We start from the raw sequence: 18,411 nt of genomic DNA, 5'->3' as shown, positions 1-18,411 counted from the left end.
ACTGAGGAAGGCCAGATAATCACAACTATTCTGGTAGGGAAATTAAGCTCCTCTGTCTTAGATGAGTTGCAATAAATTCTTACCCCAAAAAGCTCATATAAAAAAACATACAGCTATATGTCTACACTGGGCAGATCTATCACTATCCTGATATGTTCCCCAGCTATGAGACCCTTTCTTACTTGTGACTTCCAGACCATGTGATTCTTCTGTTCCATCTCCCTTCCACCTCCTCTCCCTCTGTTCTCTGAGACCTCTTATTCCCCCTTTTCCCTCTGCTGCCCAGTCATCCGGTCCTATTTGGCCAGTCAGAAGGGCGAAAAGGTTCGGTGAGAGTAGATGATCTCTCCTTAGGGACAGCCCCTCTTGAGGAGCAGAATTAACATTAAAATACACTCAGCACCAGGACTATCCAGAAGGAGAGCAGGATTTGGCAGAGTGACCAGTCTGCTGTCCTCTCCTTTCAAATACCTTAACTACGAATAATCCATTGAGTTACTGAACAAGATGGGAGAGAATATCCTACTCACTGGGCAAGAACTAAGAAAAGCCACTTAGCCTGCTGCTACTCGGGGTCTTAGGGAATTAGCCTTCCCTGGCATAACATTACATTGGACTCTTCACTAATGAGCCTCACACTTTGCTCTGTCCTGCACCAGCTACTCTTTTTCTCTTTCTTGGGGGAATTAGCAGTAGAATGCCGTCCCTATACCGACGACAGCTGTCACCTTTCTGGCTTGTTACTGCCAACATTGGTAAAGTAATTTTCTCTCTCCATCCAGCCCCATCCAGGTCATCTTGGGATGGCTAGGTTTTAGTTTCTGGTTATACAGCATTTCCCAAGATGACCTACAAAGTTCTGCAAATGTTTGTTTGCTGAGCTTTTCTGTGTACCCAGGCCGTATACCCATCAGTTGTGTGTGCAGAATGAAGGCTGGGAATTCCTGGATCAAGTTTGCTTCCTGTTCCGGGTTTCCTTTTCCCTTTTAAAATTGAGTGTAACACGCATTAAAAATTCTTTACCAGGCATGAGGATTGTTCACCTAGGAGCATTAGAAAAATAACCCAGCACAGAGCATGCTCTGATGGAGACAGCAATGGACCAGGAGGAGAATGACTCCAAGGCAGAACACACAGAAAATTTTCTGTCTGTTGTCTGTCAGTTATGAGTAGGACTAGGAAGCCTCTAATCCAGTGGAAACCTTGAGAAAGCCAAAGGTGTAAAGCCTATGAGAAGCCTAGAGTAAAGTTAACCACTGTGTCATAAATGGAACCAAATGAATAGATCTTTGGAGCAAGAAAATGAAGCTTATATGGTAACATGGAGAACAACCCCAAGAGTCAGTATAACTGGAACCAAGTGTGCCCTGGCTCTGGGGCTCACCAGTGAAGAGCATCTACTGCTCTTGCAGAACTCAGCTTGGTTCTCAGCACCCATGTGTCTGCTTACAATTGTCTGTAACTCCATTCCCAAGTTATCTAATGCCTCTTCTAACCATCTCCTGTACACACACAGTATACTTAATATACACTCAGCCTCTTACACATAAACTTAATTATTTAAGTAAGTAAAAAGGAGTCTTGGCTTCTTGCAACAAGACCATACAGGACAGGAGGGAAAGGCTGGAAGCCGAGGGAAGGAATCGTCCAGGCTAGTGACTCATATCTAACCATCATCCACAAGAACAGGAGCAGCCTGTGGGCTGTGTGTAGAAAGAAGGATAGGGAGCTGAGCCAAGACTGTAAGAGAGAAAAAGAAAAAATATTCTACCAAATGAGAAGCACTTTAGAGCAAGGTACAGGGTCCTGACACTTGAAGGGGGAAGGGGGACAGGAAGGACAGAGGACTGAGGGAAGTCGTAGATCTGGGGTGTAAGTGGGGTGAGCTTTGGATGAAACTCAAGGCAAAAGCCTGCACTACAATTGGACCAGTATAGGGTGGAGAAGAGGGTAGCCATGGGAGAATGCTTGGAGAACCACCAGGGAGCACTTAAGCTATAGGTACAGAAGTGGTTGGGAGTTGACCTGACTCTAATGGCAATGAAGGACCTTATAGGTCTAGCTAGCAATGTGGTAGGTCCTGCTTATGGGAGAAACTTAGACTTTATTCCATAAACATGACCATCAGGACACCCTTCAGGATGCTGAGAAAAGCCAAAGGCAAGAAGAGATGAAGAGCTAGGTCCTAGGATCCCATTTTTCATTTACACAAATCTCAAATACGATAAAGTGGTCTTGCCCATAAAGTGACTCCCTGACCATATAACATGTTTTGTTTTGTTTTGTTTTGGTTTTTTTTGTTTTTTTTGTTTTTTGTTTTTTTGTTTGTTTGTTTGTTTGTTTGTTTGTTTGTTTTGTCACAGAATGGGAGAATCGGTCACTGCCTGAGAGACAGGGTAACTTGAATGACAGTGGAACTGCTTAAGAGGCAGGGTGCAGAGAGGAGGCCAGGAGGAAGAGTTCATTCCAGAACAAAGATTAACATTCCTAAGTGGTGGTGACCCTTTCCTCTACCTTCTTTTCCAAGAAGGTAGTGAGAACCAGGAAGCTTTCTTCTTGTTGAATGGTTAGAAAAATAGGTTTCCTGCAAACACTACAGTATTAGGCTTCCTGATAGTAAAATAGAGCATTGAATGAGTGGTCTTCTAGGATGGTTGGTTGGTTGGTTGGTTGTTCATTTGGTTGTTCGTTTGGTTGACTGGATAGCTGGCTGGCTGGTTGGTTGATTGGTTGTTCATTTGCTTGGTTGGTTGGCCATTTGTTTGTTTGTTTGTTCGTTTGTTTGTTTGTTTGGTTGGTTGGTTAGTTGTCCATTTGGCTGTTCAGTTGGTTGGTTGGTTGGTTGCCTGGTTGGTTGGTTGGTCATTTGGTTGTTTGGCTGGTTGGTTGGTTGGTTGGTTGGTTGGCTGGTTGATCTGTTATTTGAGTGTTTTGTTTTATAACACAGGCTGGCCTTCAACTTCCACTGACAATTCTCCTGCATTAGTCCCATAAAAGCTGAAATTTCACTTTTGTGCTGGCATACCCAGTTATGATGGTTGATCTTGAAGAGAACACTAGCAGAAGTTGCCCTGTTTACATAAAAGGTTCAGTTCATAGGGTGCATCCAAGACCCAGATTCAGACCTCAGCTCTAAGAGTTGCTAAAGACTCAAAGTCAGCTGTCACTTCAGGGCCTCTTTTGTCACTTAGAGACTTAGAATTTGTGGAAGTGTTGTGAAAAGATTATCCTGGAAGAATGCAGGCAGTGTACTTGCATATACCTCTGACATGTGGGAGCCCCTCAGTAAATATTTTAGCACTAATTTTAACAGTATACAATTTAAAAATTGTCATCAAGATGTCATGTAAATTTAGAGAATTCAACACCACCTGTACTGGGTATCACCCATTCAACAATTAAAGACACGAGGAAATAGGAAAGTCATAGGATGAAAAATAAGACAAATATCTCCTAGACCAGGAAGTCTATAAAATAAAAGGGGAGTATAAACAGACCAAGGTGGGTGGGCCCCAAGGACATTGGTGACTAGTCAGCATGGTGAGTGCTTTGATCCCCTTCTTAAGCGCCCTTATAGATGGTCTTACAGTTATGGTTTCTATCTATAACCTCCCACGACCTGGTCCGCACAGAAAGCTTCTCAAGTGCAGAAATTAATTCATTGTTATGTCCCTCGGGCTTTTCCTAGTGCTGGGTGCACGGTTTAAAGTAAGACACAAAGAGAAAGAAGTGGCTGGTGGGAATTTCACAAGCTCACAAATAGTTAGAGCACACACCTGTTCTTCAAAGCTCTTCTTGCAGCTCATTGTGAATAAGGCTACCTGGGAAAACCTTGGACATCCCAGGTGATCTACACAGAGAGAATTAATCAGTCTCCACATTGCTTCCTCTCAGCCATGTGATTAGGACCCCTGATTAATTTCAAGAAATTAATGTCAAGGAAAAGTAGTCAGTCTGCTTAGGTGTGTCCCTGAGGGTAAGGCATTCATCAGGTGCCTCATTTTTCTACCCAGTCACTGTGGCACCATACCTTTCAACCTCAGCATCCACATAATGAAAAGCCTCTTCCTTTGCCTCCTTCCTTTCCAGAGAAATGCATAAGCAGAAATAGGGGCTCCTCTGAGAGGTCTCAACATATTTAGGATGATGTCATTCACTTTATCTAAAGGTCAAAGTGTCTAAATGTTTCCTTACTCTGATTTTGCATCGTAGACCTCACATTCCAGTCAGCAAATTGGTGATTTCGGAATCCTATGACACCTACATCAATAGGAGTTTCCAGGTGACAAAGGAGATAATAAGTGAATGCAAAAGTAAAGGTAGGTAGCATTATTTGGGACTGCATATTTAAATATCTTTAAATATGGGGACAGCTCTCCTTCATGATTGATGAATGGTTGAAATGTCTGACTTTGCTTTGTCAACTGTGATAGGAGAGAAATATGTTTCCAGGCTCTCTTGTAGAAACTTTGGCATTCAGTTTGTGATATTCTGTGAGGATCTAACATGGAAGTGATGGCACAGGAACCCGGTAGATGGCATTATCACATTAAGTAACTTGGGCTTGGCGTTGTACCTTGTGGAGGAGACGGGCACTTGTAATTTCCAGAAGTTGTATAGAATGATTCCATTCTGATTTGCCTATGATGGTGCAGGATGGGAACATCTGCTCACAAACTCACCCACAGCAATGCATGTGTACACTGCCTCTGCTGCCACCAACCAAGAGCAGCGATGGGTGAGGCTTCAGCCTGTTTGCATCTTCTAGAGTCTGGTCTCAAATAGTTGATGACATGTAGGACCAACTGCCCACCGTGTGTCTTAGGTTAATTTATTTATACTCCAGGAGCAAAGAACACAACTTTATACATGCAGTTGTTAGTAGTGGGTAGCCATGGGCAACTGAGGAAGGATGATTCCCACATTGCAATCATTCCTGACAAGCTGCTCGCCACTGTGAAGACTCATAAAGCCTGTTCTTGGCTACCAGGTCTCCAGTGCTCACAGTTCTGTAGTGGTGACATTTGAATCTGTTTGAGAGGGGTGGGCTCAGGGAGCTTGCCAACTCGGTCAGATTGTGTCTTGCTTACAGTAATGGTGACACAGAGATAAGGTGAGGACATCACCATCCACTGTAAAATTGCACACAAAGTAGTTCTGATGAGCCTTTTGAGACCAGAATTATGACTTGTATCTGTGTCCATGTCCACGGCTTTGATGATAAACCACATCATGAAGCAACAAACCATGGGGGAGGCTGGGTGATGGGACCTGAGACCTCCTTACATCAGTAGGGTAATTATTTCTACTTTTACTTTTTTGAAAATAGTTGTTTAGTTCTTTTTTAAATCATTATCTAAGGTATTAGGTAGTATGATGCCATTTTCAAATGAAATGTGTTCTTGTAGATTCTCCTGCCCTAAATTTATCTCTTCCATTGCAGTGTCCAGAACCAAACCCAGAGCACTATGTCTGCTGAAAATGCCCAGTCACTGAACTCCATCCCTAGACTTCCTTAAAGCTGTTAACACATAACAATTGTACACATTCATAGAATGCAGTGTGATTTCAATATACACATATGCGATGTCTCATGAGACAGTCCCTATAATGAACCTTTCTCATTCCCTAGGAAATAACATTCTGATTGTGGCTCATGCATCTTCCCTCGAAGCATGTACCTGCCAACTCCAAGGCCTATCCCCGCAGAACTCCAAGGACTTTGTACAAATGGTCCGGAAGGTAATTCACTCTTCCATTTATGGAGCTAGCGGTACTTTGTGTTTTTATAACTGTTTGGCGGCTGGCTGATAGCTAATTTCCTTGAAGCAGAATTTTCTGCTGAGCTGGGAAGCTTCAGTTACTGACCAGCTCGGACTCCACAGGGTGTTTGATTAGGACTGTATAAAGGGAAGGTTATTATGGAGGAAGCTAAGAACTGTGAATGATGAAAGAATAACATAGCCAAGTGCCTTCAGGCGACGCAGCTATCTTTCTTCCCTTCAACTAGAAATTCTGGTTCCAACTCAATCACAATGTTCTTATTTTTAAAAGGTTCCCTAAGGCAAGCATCCATCCCATTAGCCTGTATCCAGAGGTGTGGGGGAGGGGGGAAGATTGGTTGTCCTGTTTATGACTGTGACTCTGGACAGAAAACCCAGCAATAAGCTCTGACTTGCCATGACAGCCCATGATTTCTTCTCTGAGTGTCACAGATATGTGCTGTGCCCCCACCAAAAGATAAAACAAGATGTTTTAAAATTGAGTAATCAGGTAGGTGTGGCAGCACATGCCTGTAATCCCAGTCCTTGGGAAGTAGACACTGGATGATCACGATTTCAGGGTCATCCTTGGCTGTATAAGATGTTCAAGGCCAGACTAGATTACATGAGACCCTACTTCAAAAAAAACTTGGATAGTCTTTTCTCTTTCACCCAAATTTAACGTGGGAAATGCTTGGTCTGCCTTTTAAACTTGATATGCAATTTGAAGTTAGCCCTTGGTACAATTGCTTTACTCTAGTCCGTCCCTAACCCTGAGGTCCGCTGTGGTCTGAAGATATAGTATTATACAGTAGGATATTGGCAGGTTCGGAAGTGAGTATATTCACATGACTTCCATTAAAGTATATTGTTAAAAATGTTCTGTTTTATGTCCTATTGGTGTTTGTCTTACTGTGTCTAGTTTATAAATTAAACGCTGTCATTGGTGTGTAAATAAAGAGAAAAATATATATATACAGGGTTTGGTACTATCCAAATTCCAGGCACCCACTAGGAATCTGGGATAGATCTCCATGGTTAAGGCAGTGCCATGTCAGTCCTTTTCCCCTTGCTTTTAGCTAGCAATCTCTATTCGTGTAGTGGGGGTACTCACCATTGACCAGACCCTGTTCATCAATATAAATGCTTAGCCTTACAGGTTCCATCCATTTGGGATTGTCTGTTACGCTTTGGAAGGTTTTACATGTCTGCCTGTATGCCCTGGAAACCCCTGAGAGTCTGTGTCAGTACAGAGGCTAAGGCATTAACTCAAGGTCTTCTGTTTTCCCTCCTCCGATGCTTTGGCTTTCAGATCCCATACCTAGGCTTCTGTTCCTGCGAAGAATTGGGAGAAACTGGAATATGGCAACTGACAGACCCACCCATCCTTCCCCTTACCCATGGACCCACTGGGGGCTTCAACTGGAGAGAGACCCTCCTGCAAGAATAAGCTGCCCGAGAGATGGAAGAACTGGCCTTTTGTGGATGAGTCCTCGGGATGTTCCCTAGCAGTGGGAAAACCCACACTGCATTCAAAGCGGACGGCTCAGAATCATTTAGCACATTAATTTTCATGCTTAGGGGATGGCGAGATTGTGTGAACAAGAGAAAGTCATGATTCAGAGGGAGAATTTTAAAAATCTATCTCTCTGGATTTGCCTAGCTAACAAGACTTTGGAGAATTTGTCTTCCTAAGCTGAGCACCTGCTGCAGCAGAAACTACCATCCTCCTTCAGGCTATGCATGGCTAAAGAGTCTCATTCTTCTCTCAGAGAGCTGTTCCCACCCTCAAGAGGCAGGCAAGGGGAAGGACTGTGTCTGGAATCCAACTGGGGATGGGATAGTCTTTTGTGCTCTACTTGCAAGTTAGGCAAAGCCACACTGAGGAGTGCTTTGATGGTTGTTAAGAACCGTAAGAACAGTCCTGTGTCCGACAGCAGATTCGACTCTCAACAGACTGCATTTACTAGTGTGCAAAGCACCTGCTTGAGGGCTCCCAACATGCACCCCGATACCACCACTTGATCTCCAGAGCAGCCTGGTGCCTCACGCCTCTATCTGTGAAATGGGAGAGCAGCACTTTGAGATACTCAGAAGAAATGAGTGGTGTCATTACATGGGAGGTGCGATGACTTGCAGAATATTAATCAAGTTGAAATTACCCCAGTGATGGCCGGTTGAACTGTGAAGTCCCCAAGCCTGTCTGAATCAGTATGTGTTTTTCCACCCAGGCTCTAGACTGTGTTAAGCAGTTAAGAAGATTGACATTTGGAAGGATGTATGTTCCATTCACTATTTGAATCAGGAAAACAAAAAACAAAAAACAAAAAACAAAAAACAAAAAAAAAAAAAAAAAAAAAAAAAAAAGCAAAAACAAAACCTCCAGTGCAATAGAGAAATTTTTAGAAACTATACCGAGGGTCATGTTGTTGGTCACATATAGTCCACTGTAATAGAACGCCCATAGGTTAGCCTGTTTCAGTTGCCTAGGAAGCCCAGGGACTAATGTGAACGGTGACAGTCATAACTGCTCTGCTTCTTTGGCTGCCCTCTTTGCTTTTTTATGGTAATTTATAATAATGGGAGGGAGGACCCCTTGAAGGAAGCTGGAGAGTCACAGCCTATCTGTGGAGTCTCGGCACGCCTACTTCCTGTTTTTAGAGAGAGAATGTGTATTTAAAAGAAGAATAAATGACAATCAGACCGAAACATCCCATACCGATGTCTGTTTAATCACATATTTGGAGAGCCATTAGGGCCACAGACAGTAGCCTGGTATGAGATAGTTCAGTGTGTAAGTGTGTGTGTGCATACATGGGGAAGGAACACTGATGTAAAAAAAATGAGTCCTAGAAGCATTACATTGTAACAATCAGACATATGCCTAACCTGTTCGGGGAAATGCATCCCTTGGATTGGGCCACATTCCATTGTCTTTAATCCAACATAGACAGTGTCTGTCAACAGAGCCAGAGAAGGCAGAATCTGAGGTCACTTTCTGAAGATCTTAAGTGGAAAACTCTTGAGAGTACAGAAAAGTTTAACTCTCCAAATAGTTTATCTATTTGGCTGGGTGATCTGAATTCAATTAACACCTTATTGTACACTGGTCTATTAAAAAGAATTAAAGACATGGGTCCGACCGAGCTGTTTGGGAATCACACTGAACCTGTGTGTAGAGACATCTGAGTCATCAGATTCCATGTGCATGCAAAAGTTCTATGCTAGCAGCAGACCCTGAGTTGAGGATAGCCCTTTTCAATCTGCAGCTCATGCTAGCTCAGATGATGCCTGGGAGAATGAATGAGTTAGGGGCGGGGCAGGGAAAAAATTTTTTTTCTCACCATGTGCCTCCCTCCCCATTTTGGGGGGGTAAGTGTTGGAAAGCCATCTGAAGTACTTCAGGGGAGATGAAATTAGTGGAAGGGTTTAATATGGGATTACAAGTCCAAACAGTGTCCTTCTTCACCAAGTGTCCACCCTCCAGTGTCATTCCCACGTGGGACTTTGTCCCTGTGCTTTCTGTGTGTGTCCGACTGGAATAACCGGTGCATGTTAGTACACACACCGAGGCTGTCTTTTTCCCAGGCTCTTCTCACTGCTGGTTGGTCTTGAGGAGCTCTTTGCTTCACCCCGGGGTGCCAGCAACCTTTAGAAGACCGACAGTGTCTCTTACCCTTTGCCCTCAGAGTCCTACAATCTGAATGGCTCATGAAGTGGCCATCTGATGGCTGAAAGGGGGCGCTTATTTTTTACCCTGCAATGAAAGGCTTGGGAGACTTTCTACCTTTTATTTTAATTATACTTTAACCAAAGAGTTGTTTTTAAAGTAACCTTATATTTGAGAGATGATTTTGCAAATAAATAAATAAAAATAAAAAGAAGCATGCCTTCTGGAGCCATGTGGGTTTGGTAGATCGCTGATGATCATTTTCTTGCCAGCTCTGTCTGGAATACATAGAGATGCTCTTCCTGCTTCGTGGCGCACTGCCCTGGGTGTCTCCTTTCCACTCTACAGTGCGTATCCCTGTGAAAATGAACTCTTATTTCAACTATCTGATGTCATGGGGAACTCAGCGGCAACAGGAAGAGAAGTTCCTATCTCACTGCCTTTGTAGAGAACTTGGTTTTCTGTGCCAAGAACAGAATTCCTCTGTAACCTAGGCGCTGGGATTAATTTCCAGGCGGTGATGAATTGCTCTTTTGAATCTCCTCTCGGTATATTCATGTGTTAGAATACAGATGAGCATCCCACTAAGCTTCACAGGCATCTGCACAGTCGACTGTACCAAATCTGCACAGAGTTGGATAATGAGACTCCTGGAGATTTGCATTTAAATTGTCTAATCCGGCACATGCACCGTGAGGAGAAAAAAGGGGGGAGGGGCTCGTTTGGTGAGCCTGTGCTGTCGAAGGGTTAAGGCAAGGAGGGCAGGGGACAACCTGACTGAACATCTATTTAGGGGGTATCCGTGTTACAAAGGTGATGGGGGTGGGGCTGTTGGATGCTTTTGATCGTTAAACACGACTAAAATTGGATTTGCTTTTGTAACTCTTCCCATTGATCGCTGGAAGAGTAACTGTAGGCACCTCCTCTCAGTACAAAAGAACTAGCCGGACTGTTACATGCGTATAGTATTAGGTTTGCTGTGTGTAGGTTGAAGATTTAGAGTCATTAGTGGTCAGACAATATACAGTCAGCCCTTAGAAATATTAGCCTGCTCCTCCCCTGCCTCCAGTCCTTGCACAGAAATTTTGCAACTGTTCAACTCTTCACAAAACTCTGTATGTGATACATGTGTTAAATGGAAACAATGTCTACTGGGTCTTTGGTTGCCACTAAGATGGAAACCACACCCTTTGAGTTATGTGTACGCCACACTGATCCTGCAGTGTTAGGAAGGCATGTCAGTCTTTTTTCTCACGCCTAAGACACACACACGCACACACATATATATGTATATATATGAATGATTTGGGTGTATTTATTTGTAAGTATAATACTAGAAAACCACACCCAGCTGTACTGCCGGGTTCCTTGTACACTCCCCCATGGTGTCGGCGCTTCCGTGGCTGAGAAGCTGATCTTCCGGATAGAACTATGGTAGCCTTGTGATCAGTTCATTTCGTCCCAGGACCATATCCACTGACATGGTTCATAGGTGACTTAATAAAAAGAAACTGTGTCCTCAGTTGGCCCAGCACAACTATAGATTAAGTCTTCAGTGTGGTTTCTTCCTATCTTCGCGTGGTACTGGACTGGGATCACTGTGACCGAGTAGGTGTCCATTAAGACACCTGTCTTCCAGCAGAGGGCCAAAGGGATGCTCCCTGCTGATGGATGGGGAAGAAACTCCTGCAGCCCTGTGGATCCTGGGTTCTTTCTAGCAGGCATCCAAATGGAGAAGAGACAGCCCAGTAGTCAGGAAAAGAATGCACTCTAGGGTGCCTTCAGTTCACCCTAGGAAAACCATGGGCATCCTGCATCCCTATCACCTCAAGGCACGGCTGCTTCAGAGGCAGGACACTGAAAGTTTGACCTTGCTTGTGTTTACCCCACGCAGCCGCCAGTTGGGTGGGGTGTCCGGCTGAAGGGAAGCCGCAGGGCCCTGTTCTGGGGGAGTGGGGAAACAGTCTGAGGCTTGGGAACAGACAGCCAGAGCTGGCTCGGGGTGGGGAGGGGAGCAGGGGGTGGGGGGGCAGTGGCGGGACTGCGACAAGGTCAGCGCCATCTGGTACTCAGGCTCTTGGACATCCAGGCACCGCTGGATGGCCTTGGAAGAGCTGAGAACGAAGCGGGGGCCACGAGCTAGATCTATGCCAGGGGAAAGAGGTGGTCCTGCAGGGATAGTCCTTGGCTTGACTGTGGCAGGATGGAGCTTGGTTTGGTGGCAGCTGCAGCAGGGAGTGCAGAGAGGCCTTCTACAGGAGATAGGATGGCAGCTCTGTAGGCGAAAGGCTTCTCTCCAGCTCTCCATGGAGGATCCCGATGAAAAGAGACAGTCAGTGGTTTTAAGATATTTATTGTCATCATGGAAGGTGGATGAGTAAAATTATACCCCACTTCTCAGGGTGGGCCTGAGATTAAACACCTTTTGCAGGGAGGGTGTCTGAGAAAGAAAGTTCATTGCCTAAGCCTCCAGGCTTTTAGATACCTCATTATAATGGAGATCTGTCTTGAGACTGTGTGACCTGTGGTCATGTCTTCTACCTGTGGAAGGGCTTGGGGCATTGCTCTTACGTAACTAATGGCCACAAATCTGTGGAGGGCTGTGGCTAGTGACAGGGTCTGGTTTCGCGGGAGTCAGGCGAAACGCCTACCATCCCTTAGGATCACCAGGGTTTCTAGCCTTGGCTCAACAGAGAACCAGGGTGCCTTTCATGGTCCTACAAAAATAGACAAGTTTAGCAGTCGTGCAGAGTGGGAAACTTCACAAAGAAATTATCTTACAGTCCTCAGAACACAATGAGACCGAAACCCATACATGTGTATAGAACTGCTTATGGGTATTTTGAGACAGAGACGCACATGGCCCAAGCTAGCCTTGAACTAGTTAAACCACTGAAACCGGCTTTAAATTCCTGATCCCGTGCCTCCATACCCCAAGGCTAGGACTATAGACTCACACCACCACACCGGGCTAAAGCCTAAATGTTTTTAATGCTACATTTGAAGGCAAGTTGTAGAGAAATATGGCAGAGCAACGAATATGACGGAAGTGTAGGGAGCTGCTGGCACCGGTGGCGCCTTCTTGGCTTTTCCAAAGTGTCTCTGTCATCAGAGACTCGAAGGCCCCCTTTCCCCAGCTATCAGAATAGCATCTCCCATGGCAGGGTTCTGCTTGGGAGAGAACAGCTCAGGTATTAGGCATGACCTTTTCGCTGTCACTTGCACACTCTTATAATCCTCGGTTATACCAAAGTGATATATTTGAGGGGGGCAGTTCTGAACCCCACTGGTAGCATTATTCCCCACCAATGACCATTTCAAATAGGTTTGGGGATCAGGCATCAACCATCAAGCAAGACAATGAAAGACATTGGGGGAGGGGGAGGGAAAGGAGGCACAGAGGGAGCCCGGGCTACATTCTACACTCACAGGCTCCATTTCTGAATTATATGTTAAGCTAACAAGATTTTTAAAATAAGCCCTGAAAGCAAATCTGTGCCCTGGACATGAATACAGATTTCCATCGACACAGCCATCCGCAGCCCTGGCAGGCTCCACTTCCTGAGGAAACAATGGCCAATGCTGGAATCCGCACAAAAGACCAGGTTATGTTTAGCCTTCTGGCTGGTGCTCAGCTGTTCTCTGCTTGAAAGATTCCTAAACTCATTTTGCCCTTTTGTGTTGTTGCAAAAGCTGGCTACGAATCCAGGGAGGGGGCGGGGGTGGGGGGGATCAGCCAGCGTGCTTCGCATCTGCTTAAAGCTGACCTCAGCAAAATGCACTGCTTCTCCTGTTTGTGTGGGTTGGGTTCGTTGTTTTCTTCTTGTGGCAGGACCCTTCCCCCACCAAAATCATTCCTCTCAAAGAAACAGAGCAATGCATTTTCCAGAAACACATATGTGGACCCCAGATGACTTCTGGCCAGGAAAAGATGTCCTGGCTTAGCTTTTGGTTGTCCTTGTGTTCTTTGGGCAGTCCAGAAGGTCTGTCTTGGTGGTGGGGGCAGGCCAGGCTATGCTAAGGATGATGTTTCCAGGAACCAAAGCTGGGCATGACACTGGCTCAGACTGGCTGCTGCACGCTTTCAACTCACCTCACCCATGAATGAGCACAGTAATGACCCTTCCTTTTTTTCTTCCCTTATGTCTCATTCTTTTTAAATTCCTTCCTTCTTTTCTTTTGCCAGCATGCTTTTAACAATCAAATCGGAAGCCACACAGTGATGGGTGGCTTTAATCCCAACACATGGGAGGCAGAGGCAGAGGCAGACAGATCTCTGAAAGTTTGAGGCCAGTCTAGTCTACAGAGTGTGTCCCGGACCGTCAAGGCTACACAGAAAATGGCTTGGGGCTTTACTTCCTGACCTTTACAGGAAGAGTGTGACAAATGCTGAAACATAAACAGATGAAGTGTGTGGATGTCATCTGAAGCTCACACTGTATAGATGTAGAGGCAACGCTGCCCCAGGACTAACCAAGTGACAGTCAGCATTTACTAAACATTTATATGTATCAGGTCCCAACATATGTATTGTTTGTTTATTTATTGTGTGTGTGTGTGAGTGTACGTGTCCATGTGTGTACACATATGTGCACATGTATGTGGAAGCCAGAGGGCAATGTTAGTGTTTTCCTCAATTCCTCTTCACCTTCTTTTTAAGATAATAAATCTTATTTTTTAATCTTTCTTTGTGTGTATATATGTATCAGTCTGTGTGTGTGGGTGCCCACAGAAGCCAAAAGAGAACATTGAATCCCCTGGAATTGGATGTAGATTTGGGAATTGAACTCATGTTCTCTTAAATCTCTGAACCATCTCTTCGGCCACTCCACATTTTTAAAAAAACAGTCTCACCACATAAGTCTAAGTGGCCTGGAACTCTCTATATAGACCAGGCTGGCCTCTAACTCCTTCTGTACTCAAACTTGCAGCATCAACTACTTTAACCACTGACTTATCTCCTCAATACCTATGCACCTCAATCTTCTTGAGAACTCTACTATTCTGTTTTAGAAGGAGGAATCTGGGTCTTGCAGATAGCTAATAGCTAGCTTTTGGTCACATGACACAGTCACATGATGAAGGAGCGCTAAAGCTAAGAGTCAATTAATAACCATGTGAACATGGTTCCTGGGGCCTGGACTAATAGCCTAAATCTTTTTGTTTAATTTTTTTTTGTCTTGTATGTATCCAAGACTGGTATAGAACTCCATAAGTAGCCCAGGCTGGCTTCAAAATCCTGATACTCCTGCCTCTCCTTCCTGAGTGCCAGAATTAGACATGTACCCACTATGCCCATCTAAAGTCTGTGTGGAAAGATTTCAGGAGTCCAAGACATCAGTGGGATGCTTGGGTTTTTCAGAACATAGCCATTCATGCCTTCTCTCTAACATCCTTATTTACAGATGAAGACATGGGTCAGTCACAAGCTGGGACCTGAACACAACCTTGGTTATTCTGTGGTGGTTTATTTAAACTATAATCCACAATCTCTCCTCCTCTTTCCCTTCTCCTTTCTCCCCTTTTCTTTGCTAAGATAATAGGGCTTGTCAGGACCTGTGGCATATAAGGCAAAACAATTTTCTTCTGACATAAACTCTTATTTGGCTGTTTCTAGAACTGTCTGCTTGATTAAATTAAACCCTCTCATTCATGAAAGCTTGGGGCAGGATTTCTAGGGTTTCTGAAAAGCCTAGTTGTCAGTTTTGTCCTGGTTTCATCCCTGATGCTGTGACAAACATCACAACCAAAGCAAGAGAAAGGAAAGATTTCTTTGGCTTACAGTTCCAGTTCAGACTCCACACTGCATGAAGTCAGGATAGAGACTTGAAGCAGAAGACACAGAGGAATGGAGCATTCTAGCTTGTTCAGGCTCTTGGTTAGCTAGCTAGTTTCCTTACGCATTCTGGGACTACATGCACAGGGAATGGTGCTGCCCACAGTGGGTTGGGCCCTCTCCCATCAATTAACAAACAATAATTCCTCATAATTGATTTAAGCAATCTCCATTGAGACTCCCTTCTCAGATGACTCTAGGCTGTGTGAAATTGACATAACTAGGGCACTGTCCTTCCAAGATGACCCATCCTGTCATGGTTCCCTTGCAGCCCAGCCACCTAGGTATGAAGATCTCCATACCACAAGATGCTCAGGGTACTATGTCTTATATCTCCCAGTCCCCAAGGTTTATTCTTGCCATCTTATAGATACACACACACCACACACAAAGGTCACACACTAAGGTTATATGGCTGTATTGACAAATTCCAGGTGATGAAGCAAGCTCCATCCCTCTCATACCTACTGTTATTTATGATCTTTGCTGCTCCTGAGAAACATTTTCTGAATCCAGAAGTGATCTCAAAGGCTGCTGGTCCAGCTTTGAAACCCCCACTGCAGGTTTTACATCAGTTCTCAAAGACTCCTAACCCAAGTGTGAATTAGCAGCAGTGGCTGCTGGGAAATTGGTGATCCCACCACTGTGTGTGGTTGGGAAAGGCCAGGGTTCTTCACAAGAGCATGAAAGGTCAAAAAAGGAAGTATGAGCCCTCTTAGAACTGCTACAAAAATCCCAGAGGTGTTGGTTCATGGGAAAATGCCATCTTTGCTCTGACCCTATGATGTCTGTTTATGGCCTATTTAATAGTTCTCTCCCAGCTCTTTCACCTCCAACAACAGGGGAATGACAGGTAATGGAGAGGTCACTTTTTGTCTGTCTACAGTCTGGCCCTCTTCATATACCCATCCAGTGTCAGTCCCTGGGAGTAATATAACAGAACACAAAGACCTCAAGAAATGGGAAACAGTGAGAAATATGTGGACACTCTCTTCCTGACCTTCTGTGGCTCTTGTGGAAAACTGCGGGCCTTTTCTAGAATATGTCCCATCTAAAAATGACTGTTTGGATGCTTCTGAGCTGTAGGCACATAAGAAGAAGCAGATGGAAATAATCAGCAATCAATTAAGTAGTCTCTGTCCTCCCCATTACTCGCTAAAAAGTGGGCATCTGTGTATTAAGGTGCCCCCTCCCCTGTTCTCTGAGGACACATTTAATGGAGGCACGTTCAGGCCCTTCCCAGGGGGCACATGAGGAACTTCCTAAGAAGCTTCATTAATCAGCTCCTCCTCTCTGTTCCTTCCCCACACGGCCTTTACTGCTGTTGGTTGAGACTCACCATCCTTTTGACCGTGTTGCGACCTCTGTAAAACTCCGTGGCTGGATGCTGAAAGGCAGTCACTCGCTGGTGCCTCTCCTGCACATGTCCATATGAAATATACACAAAGACAAACTATTTCCTCTTCTCTTCTCACTCTATTCTTTGTTATTTGGTTCCAGCTCAGGAAACCATTTCTCAATTTTGAGGCCTCTCATCTATAAGATGGTCAACACACACACATACACACACACACACACACACACACACACACTACAGAATAGTTGAAGGACCCCCTGGCCCACAGTCACACTCCCTCATCTCTTCTCTCACAGTCTGTAATTCTTCCCCTTGGGGACACTTGTGGGCTGTAGGCTGAAGTGCAGTTTCTGAGTGATTAGGAAGACTTTGCAGACCACAAGAATACATAATACACAGGCTTGCTTTGCGGTATTTCCTTCAGGAACAGCACTCTTTTTTCTATTAATAACTTCATTTATTCACTTTACAAACCTATCCTCCCAGTCATCCCTCACACAGCCCCTCTCCCTATTGCCCCCTCTCCCTCTCCTCTGAGAAGAGAGAAACATTCCCTGGGAACCAACACACCCTGGCATATCAAGTCACTGCAGGATTGGGCACATCCTCTCCCACTGAGGATCGACTAGGTGGGCCAGCTAGGGGAACAGGATCCACAGGCAGGCAACAGAGTTAGGGACAGCCCCTCCCACCCTTCTCCAGCTGTTGAAGAACCTTCATGAAGACTAAACTGCACATCTGCTACCTATGTGCGAGAGGGGCCTAGATCTAGCCCATGTGTGCTCTTTGGTAGTTCCATATCTGGGAGTCCTCAAGGGCCCAAGTTAGTTGACTCTGTTAGTCTTCCTGTGGGGTTCCTATCCCCTCCAGGTTTCTCAATCCTTCCCCCAACTCTTTCACAAGACTCCCCAAGCTCCATCTAATGTCTGGCTGTGGGTCTCTGCATCTGTTTTGGTCAGCTGCTGGTAGAGCCTCTCAGTGGACAGTTATGCTAGGCCCCTGTCTGTAAGCATAACAGAGAGTGGCATTAACGGTGTGAGGGACTGCTTCTGGCCCATGGGATGGGTCTCGAGTTGGATTGGCCAGGCTCTGCTCCATTTTTCAGGGACAGTTCTTAATCTCTGATACCAATGGACTCTCGCAGCATTAAACAAAGTTTTATTGTTGCTTAAAGATTCTTATAATTTTAAGTTATATGTATACATGTTCTCCCTCCATATCTCTCTCTCTCTCTCTCTCTCTCTCTCTCTCTGTGTGTGTGTGTGTGTGTGTGTGTGTGTGTGTGTGTGTGTGTGTGTGTGTGTGTGCATGCACTGACTGCTTTTCCAGAGGACCTGGGTTCTATTTCCAGCATCCGATGGCAGATAGCAAGTCTCTGAAACTCTAGTTCTAAGAGATCTGGTCTCTGTGGGCACCAAGAACTCACAAAGTATGAAGTCATACAGGTAGGCATAATGCTCATAAAAATAATTATTAAAAAAAAGAATAGTGTTTCTTCTGCAGAGAGTTCATTCAGCCTCCAGTCACTTATAGCAACCTAGTCCAAACTAAATGGTCCATCTCAGCGAATGGGGGACGGGAACCCAAACTAGTCCATCTCAGAGAATGGGGGACAGGAACCAAACTAGTCCATCTCAGCGAATGGGGGACGGGAACCCAAACTAGTCCATCTCAGAGAATGAGGGACAGGAACCCAAACTAGTCCATCTCAGCCAATGGGAGATGAGAACCAAAATCGTCTAGTTGCATATTTTAAACTCTCACTGTAGCATATTTTTCTTAAAAA

General features: G+C 44.9%; 1 protein-coding gene across 2 annotated transcripts in view; it reads left to right on the top strand.

The window, feature by feature from the left end:
• The window catches only part of UBASH3B (ubiquitin associated and SH3 domain containing B), a gene marked incomplete at its 5' end in the record, with an annotated part of 132,363 nt that extends 124,672 nt beyond the window's left edge, over nt 1-7,691 (top strand). For both annotated transcript variants that reach the window (XM_080929930.1, XM_080929929.1), the window contains 3 exons: nt 4,213-4,319; nt 5,633-5,742; nt 7,075-7,691. In XM_080929930.1, the coding sequence (XP_080786056.1) occupies nt 4,213-4,319; nt 5,633-5,742; nt 7,075-7,212 (355 nt within the window). In that variant the 3' untranslated portion in view covers nt 7,213-7,691. The remainder of the gene's footprint in view (nt 1-4,212; nt 4,320-5,632; nt 5,743-7,074) is intronic.
• Between the last annotated feature and the right edge of the window lie 10,720 nt (nt 7,692-18,411).

Source organism: Micromys minutus (genome assembly GCF_963924665.1).
Source record: "Micromys minutus genome assembly, chromosome: 16".
NCBI lineage: Eukaryota > Metazoa > Chordata > Mammalia > Rodentia > Muridae > Micromys > Micromys minutus.
Note: the sequence above shows the minus strand (reverse complement) of the source record. Positions and strands in the feature narration are given on the sequence as shown.